General features: G+C 28.9%; 1 protein-coding gene across 1 annotated transcript; it reads left to right on the top strand.

Annotated features, from left to right (window-relative positions):
• Window positions 1-2,290: 2,290 nt before the first annotated feature.
• LOC127131297 (uncharacterized) lies at window positions 2,291-2,992 on the top strand. The gene has a single exon (XM_051060226.1). The coding sequence runs from the start codon at window positions 2,291-2,293 to the stop codon at window positions 2,990-2,992; it is 702 nt and encodes a 233-aa protein (XP_050916183.1).
• The last annotated feature ends 5,627 nt before the right edge of the window (window positions 2,993-8,619 follow it).

The following is an 8,619-nucleotide window of genomic DNA, read 5'->3' as shown; positions in this document are numbered from 1 at the left end:
GCAAGGTAAATGACCTCTTAATCAATTAGAAAAACTTTTAATCGAGTAAACCATGTAACCAATTTAAAGTTTCTATTTTTGGATTAGGGTTGTCATATTTTGAAAGCCCTTAATCAATTATCAACTAGGGTTATTTGGTTAAGTCAATAAATGGACCATGAATCATTTTCATTTTGAGACAAATATTTTCCTATATAAATGAGGTTTCTCCTCGTATCATTTTACATTGAAGTTCTGAATAGAAATATTTCTATCTCTTTTATACTATCTCGGTTTCACATTTTTTTTTCACTAGGGTTATCGTAGATATAAAAGATAAAAAATAATTGTGAGTTTTCTTGTAATTGGGTGTACATTAGCCGATTTAGGTTGGGTTTGGACAAACCCAATATATACTATCTTGATTTCATATTTTCTTTTAACTAGGGTTATTGTAGATATAAAATATCGGGAAAAAAATTTGTGAGAGTTTTCTTGTAATTTGGTGTACATGGGCTGATTTGGGTTGAGTTTAGACAAATCCAATATTCAATCCATATAGGACACTCCGGTTTAGGTGAGGTAAAATAACCACATGATACACCAATGGGTCGGTTTGGGATAACCCATTAATTTTCAGGTTGGGTTGGGTTGGATAGTGGATTGCCCATATAAAATTTTCAATTTTATTAATATTGAATGACTAAATGATGAGTCATCATATTTTTTCACAAAAATTTATTCAACGCTTTTATCTTCTTAAAAAAATTAGATAACCTAGTTTTACAATTTTTTAGCATCATAAAATAATAAATGATACATTAACTAATAAAAATTATCATAAAATATTAGCAACAAACTAAAGTTGCAGTATATAAAATTGTATTAGCATCAAAATAACCAAAGAGTGAAATATCTAAAATTAATTAAAGTCATGGTTCACTAAAATAGTAAATGTTCAAGAGACTAAAATTGTAACAACTAAGTTAATATTCATCCAAATTATTAAAATTGTAACAACTAAGTTAATATTCATCCAAATTATTAAAATTGTAATAATAAATGTTTGATTAGTGGGTCATTGGGTTTTTAAGTTTGGGTCTAGTTTTACCTAAAACTCGATTTTTGTAATGGGTTTTTAACTTTTTAAACCCATATCCACCAAATTACCTGACCCAATCCACTTTTATGGATTTTTTATGGTGAGTTTGACCGGGTTTTTTGGTTTGACTCAACCCATGTACACCCCCTAGTGTTGTGCTTTATTCTTTTTATTCAATATTGTGATTCTGTTATGAATTTTATTTGTAAACGACTTAAATTTTGCAAGCTAAACATGAAAAAATCTTGGGTTAAGATTATTGAGCTCAACTTGAGTTAAAAGTTCTATTTGTCGTTGAAGGTTTGTGGGTTGATCTTGAAAAAGTTAAAATCATATCTTAAGAGAACTCTCAAGAGTGAGACAATAGTAGGCTAAATGGTTAGATTGAACCTCTATAAATATTTGGTGCACTCTCTCTAAATTTCTCTCTCTTTAATTTATGTTAATTATTATTTATGATGTGTTTGTTGCTTTACTTTTCATTAAAAAAATTGACAAATTATGAATTATCAAATATATACATGTTATTTCTCAAAGGTATGTACATTCAATATAACACATTGAAGGATTAGGAAGAGGATTGAATATCATCGGATGATTTGTTTAACTTCAAGATATTTAAACTAATGAAAATTTGAGAACTTGTAACTTTTCTTTAAAAGTCAATTTTCATGTTTTACACACGCTAAGAGATAAATTTTTTTGGTACTCTAAACCTTTCTAAACACAACATTGTTGTAATTTATTAAATACATGAGATAACTCTTCATGAATTTTGAATTTTGAATTTTGAATTCGGAGATTGTAACTCTTCATGAGATGTTGCAAAGGCGAAACCATGCAACTGTTGGTGAAACATGCTGCAGGCCAACCATTATGATTATTGGAAAAGGACAATGCTTCACCAATGGTCGCTACCTTGTGAAACAATATCAACATGGCATATAAAAGCATAAATCCGGATTCAGAATAAAACACACAAAATCCGAAAATTCTCTAAATAATTCCAGACGCTCTTCGCTACATTCCGGTTTTCGCCGGTCTTGCGCAAACTCGATAAGGCTGAATTATCTTGGGTATTCCTGCATCAGAACTCTAAGACAATCGAGAGTGCTTGAAATACTATAAGGAAAGTGTTGCGTTCACGATTCAAGCCTGGATCCCTTTAATCTTTCCGAAATTTCTAACAGTCTTATAGTATCTCAAATCATGGCCACCGACGCTTCTGTTTCAAGCATCAAACTAATGAACCAGGACCTTGTTAAGTTAGATCATTTCGATGGAACAAACTATACCCGTTGGCAAGACAAAATGACATTTCTCCTGACCGCCCTGAAAATTCAATATGTCTTGGATCCTGATCTGGAGACAATTTCAGAACCAACTGAGAATGGCACTGATGAAGTAAAAAAGGAGAGAAGGAAACGAAAAGAAGATGAACTGCTTTATCGTGGACACATCTTGAACACATTATCTGATCGTCTCTATGATCTCTACACCAATACTGCATCCGCAAAGGAAATCTGGAATGCGCTCGAATTCAAATTCAAGGCTGAAGAAGAAGGTACGAAAAAGTTTTTAATATCTAAATACTTTGATTTTAAGATGTTGGATTCCAAGCCGATTCTTGCACAAGTAGACGAGTTACAGGTTCTCGTGAATAAAATAAAAGCCGTGAAAATTGACATTCCTGAAGCATTCCAAGTCGGTGCAATAATAGCAAAATTTCCACCTTCGTGGAAAGGATACAGAAAGAAATTGTTGCATAGTTCTGAGGACTTTTCTTTGGAGAAACTTCAGAAACACCTTCGTATCGAGGAGGAAACGAAGGATCGAGAAAAATTGAGTCTTCTGGGTTTGCTAAAGCAAATGTTGTTGCCGCTAAAGGAAAGAAAAATTATGATGGCATGAAAAACCATCTCGGCCCAAGGAAAGAACACAACAAGTTCAAAAATTCTGGCGGACCAAAAGGTACTAAAAATGGTTGTTATGTATGTGGCAAACCTGGACATTATGCTCGAGATTGCAGGCACAATAAGTCCAAAAATGAGGTCAATGATGTTCATGCCGATAACGACATAATCACTACGGTAAGCGAAATTATGGCAATCAAAGGCAAAGTGCAAGGATGGTGGTATGACACATGTGCAACTGTGCATGTATCTTATGATAAAACATCATTCAAAACCTATATCGAAGTCAATGATGGACAAGAAGTGCAAATGGGAAATGAAGTGAGATCTAAAGTCATTGTAACAGGATCCGTCGAACTCAACTTCACTTCCGGAAAGAAAGTCACTCTTGTTAATGTGCTTCATGTTCCTGATATGAATAGAAACCTTGTTAGTGGGGACTTATTGGGAAAATCGGGTATTAAATCTGTATATGAATCGGGCAAATTAATATTGACCCGTAATGGTATATTTGTAGGAAAAGGATATTCCGCTGAAGGAATGATCAAACTTTGTACTACCGACAATATTATTAATGAAATTTCTAATTCTGCTTATATGCTTGAATCTATTTCCTTATGGCACTCTAGATTGGCACATATTGGTATTAGTACTATGAATAGACTAATTAAATCCAGTTTGATATCATGCAACATTCATGATTTTGGAAAATGTGAAATATGTGTTAAATCAAAAATTATAAAGAAACCTTTCAAAAGTGTTGAAAGAAAAACAAACGTGCTAGATCTTGTGCACTCTGATTTGTGTGAATTTAATGGTATGTTGACCCGTGGGGAAAACCGTTCTTTTATAACGTTTACCGATGATTGCTCTAGGTTCACACATGTATATCTCTTAAAGCATAAAGATGATGCTTTTAATGCCTTTAAGACATATAAAGCAGAAGTAGAAAATCAATTAAGTACGACTATAAAAGTACTTAGGAGCGATAGAGGCGGAGAATATTTCTCAGCAGAATTTGATGCATATTGTGAAGAATATGGCATCATACACGAATGTTCTCCGCCCCGCACACCACAACAAAATGGCATGTCCGAAAGAAAAAATAGAACATATCAAGAGATGATAAATGCTATGTTAATGCATTCAGAATTACCATTTAATTTATGGGGTGAAGCACTATTGTCCGCATGTCACATAATGAACATGATTCCTTTAAAAACAACTGGTATTTCTCCATATGAGAAATGGAAAGGAAGACCACCAAGTATTGGTTATTTCAGAGTGTGGGGGTGTGTAGCTTATTACAAGAACATGGATCCCAAAAGGACAAAATTGGGTCCTCGAGGAATCAGATGTGCCTTCATAGGATATGCATCAAATAGCAAAGCATACAGACTTCTAAATCTAGAGTCTAATGTAATTGTTGAATCCAGAGATGTGGAATTCTTTGAAAATCTCATCACAAAGGATAAGGGACCTGAAAATCCCACAATTGAAGAATCTCGTGACAAAGATTCGAACAAATTGTTGAAACACAATCAGAACCAAGGAGAAGCAAAAGGGCATGAAAAACTAAGGATCTAGGACCAGATGAAATCAATTCCCAACCCATTTCTCTTTATTTAGTTGAAGGAAATAGAAAGAATGATGTTCATAAAATTCCTATTATTCTTCAAGTAGAAGATGATCCAAAAACATATAAGGAAGCAGTGGCTTCTAGGGACGCTTCCTTTTGGAAAGATGCTATCCAAGATGAAATGAATTCAATTATGTCAAATCATACTTGGGAACTAGTTGATCTTCCGAAGGGATCAAGACCCATTGGATGCAAGTGGGTGTTTAGAAAAAAATATCATAGTAACGGTACATTAAACACCTACAAGGCTAGACTAGTAGCAAAAGGATTTAGACAAAAGGAAGGTGTCGATTATTTTGACACATATGCACCGGTAGCAAAAACTACGACAATTAGAATCCTGTTTGCACTAGCTTCCTTGAATAACCTTATTGTTCATCAAATGGATGTTAAAATAACATTCCTAAACGGAGATCTCGATGAGGAGATCTACATGGAGCAACCAGAAGGCTTCATGCTTCCTGGAAATGAACAAAAGGTATGCAAACTTGTTAAGTCTCTATACGGTTTAAAACCCCCTATTATAATTATCTGTTGATAAATCCTTTGAGTCTTATCCCAATTTTTTGTTTTAAAATTAATATTTATAATAAGCCTAAATGAAATTATTTTTAATCACTTTTATTTAGAAGAGGTAATGTTTTCAATGTTTAATTTATGAAAAAGATAAAGGTGCAATGGTTAACAAAGATACCAATGATTGAACTAAATAAAATAAATTAGATTGAGATCCGCGCATCGCGCGAGTGTATTAAATTTATAAATATTTTTCAAAACTATATTAATGTTGAAATAATATTAAGTTAGAGTGATTAATGGTCAAATTCTTTAGAAAGAAATACATGATTAGAAATACCCCAATATATAGTATAATTTCGGCTAATAGTATAAATGATTACTAAGTAACAATTTATAAATATTTATGTTTTAGTTTCAGATTTTAAAAAAGTGATTAATTTAGAAGAGATAGACCAATGATATTCATGAAGGAAAATTTGCAATAATATACACAAATGAAATAATTAAAAATGCACAATCAATTATATTTATCATTAGGAGTTAAAATACAGTTCGCAACTTGTTTGTTTGTTATATTTAAAGACTAGTTGAAATTGATTTCCCTTATGAAATAACATTGTAAAAACAAATTTGAATACAAAAACATAGTGGTTTATATTGTACATGTATGTAGCACTATCGATGATCTATATTTTTGATATTACCGTATGTCACATTATTCTTGCTGTGTTATGTTGGAGTTCATGATTTATAGTTCAAAACAACAAACATGTAATAAGAATTATATTTTATACAATTAAATGAGCTCTCACATAAGATAAAGTCAATTATCTTATAAAATAATAATGTAAAAACAAATTTAAATATAGACTTATCTCTGGTTTATATTATCATATATATAGTAGTGGCAATGATCTATGTTTTTGATATTAAGGTGTGTGCCAGATTATCCATGTCGTGTTGTATATCGGTGTCTTTGTTGGCGTGTTTGTGATTTATACTTCAAAACTATAAAATATAATAAGAAATTCCATGCAATTAAATAAACTCTCTCATAAGATCTTTTGCTTACTTGTAGATAGGAAAATTGTATCACGCTTTGTGTGAAACCATCTCCATACCCCTCTTCAATTTTGATACCTTTGTTATAAACTTATGTCAACTATAGTAAAAATTGCTAAGTTGACTTAAATATATATGAAATGAAATTATAATAATATAATCAACTATACTAATAATAGAATTCACATTTAGAAAAGAGGTCTTGTAATTCCATTGTGTTGATTTGGTTGTAGCTGCCCATTTATCCTACATAATGCTTTTTTTCATGTATTTTATATTGAAAGACGTGTATAAATTAGTGAATGATCAACTCGATAACACACAAACAATAAAAACGGATTTTTATTGGGATGATAAAGAATAAAAATATTATGGATTTGCTTAGTTTTTTATTGATTGAGTTCATGAAGATTTCTCATAAATAACGTATTCGTAAATGAATAGATGTAATAAGTAACAATTTTTTATTTTTAGGATTTTAGAATTGTGTAATAGATAAAAAATATTTTTTTTACTCATGTAATCGACAAAATTTCAATGCACGATAATTAATGGAATTAAAGAAAAAATAATAATTAACGAAATTACAAAATTTAATAGAGATTAATTAAATTGATAGTGTGTATTATATGTGAAAGTTAAAATGCACGAAAAAATAAGATGCTATAGATAGACGCAATAAGAAACAATTTTGTGAAATTCTAGAGATGACATGTTGATAAATTCTTACATGGAAAAAATTATAATAGATGGTAATGCAAATAGTTGAGTTATTAATACATTAAGATTGTGTTATGTTTTATTAAATTATATTTTTATAATAATACATATAATTGAGAAGGTGTAAGTAGAGTATTTTATATTTGTCATTAGATAAATTTATACAAATAAAAATAGTCTATATTTTTTCTCTTAAATATTTTTTCATTATAATTTTTTTAGATATCATATATTTTATTTTATTTTTGAATGATGTCATATCAATTTATATTTGTACTAGTCTTATGATTTAACAAAATAATATTATTAATATTTTTTAAGATATTCGACTATAAAAAAAAGAAAAAAAATATATGCATCATAGTATAAATTAATATGAAAATCTTGAATGATATAATTAAAAGATAAAGAAAAAGTTATTAAAATTAAATTATGAGGATAGATAATAATAAAGTTATTGTAATATATGCTATTTGAAATAGAAGTTGAAGTGATGAAGAGAATATGACAATATATGGCATGCAAGTTTGGGTTTTGTTTTAATAAATTATCTTTTTATAATAATATATATAATTGAGGAGGTTTAAGTAGAGTATTTTATGTTTTTCATTAGATGTGTTCTTATAATTAGAAATAGTCTATTTTGCCCTTAAATTTTATAGTGCATATCTTAAAATTTTTATCATTAGGAAGTTTTGTAAAATTTTAAATATTTTTTTATTATAATTTTTTTTAACCATCATATATTTTATTTTATTTTTGAATGTTGTTATCAGTTTATATTTGTGTTAGTCTTTTGATTTAACAAAATAATATTATTAATATTTTTTAAAATATAAGACTAAAAAAAGAAAAAAAAGAAAAGATGATATCGAAAAAATAGAGTTATATGGCATATATGGCATAAGACATGTAATGATATAATCGACAACTTCAGATTTAATATATTATAACAAAAACTGAGTTATATGGTAGATGACATGTCGTGATATAATCTACAGTTTCAAATTTAATATATTATAATACATAATAGATTAGTAAGTTTTGTAAAAATATTATATAATTTTTATTATAATTTTTTTAGCCATCATATATTTTATTTTATTTTATTTTTAAATGACGTCCCGATTTATACTTGTGCAACTCTTTTGATTTAACAAAATGATATTATTAATATTTTTTAAGATATTACACAATAAAAAAAATATAAAAAAAAAGATATCCAAGAGAGTATATATAAATATGAGAATCTTAAATGATATAATTTGAAAGATAATGAAAAAAGTTATTAAAATAAAATTGTGAGGATCGATAATAATAAAGTTATTCTAACATGTATTTTTGGAATAGAAGTCGAAGTGCTGAAGAGCAACTCAGCAAATTTGTTGTTAAATTCAATTCTAAGAGTGAGGCATAGGATTTTAATTGATGTGGCAAAAATAGAGTATATGGCGTATGACATGTCACGATATAAATCGCAGCTTTAGATTTAATAGATTATAATAGATTATGTTGAATGATATAATTTGAAAGATAATGAAAAAAAAATTATTAGAATAAAATTGTGAGGATAGATAATAATAAAGTTATTGTAACATATATTTTTGAAATAGAAGTCAATGTCATAAAGACCAATTGAGCAAATTTGTTGTTAGATTCAATTCTAAGAGTGACACGTAGAATTT

The sequence above is a fragment of the Lathyrus oleraceus genome, chromosome 3 (genome assembly GCF_024323335.1).
Source record: "Lathyrus oleraceus cultivar Zhongwan6 chromosome 3, CAAS_Psat_ZW6_1.0, whole genome shotgun sequence".
Classification (NCBI taxonomy): domain Eukaryota; kingdom Viridiplantae; phylum Streptophyta; class Magnoliopsida; order Fabales; family Fabaceae; genus Lathyrus; species Lathyrus oleraceus.
This window is presented reverse-complemented; position numbering and strand designations above follow the sequence as displayed.

Coding starts and splice junctions, on each gene's coding strand:
- LOC127131297 (XM_051060226.1), top strand. CDS start 2,291: ATGGCCACCGACGCTTCTGTTTCAAGCATCAAACTAATGAACCAGGAC.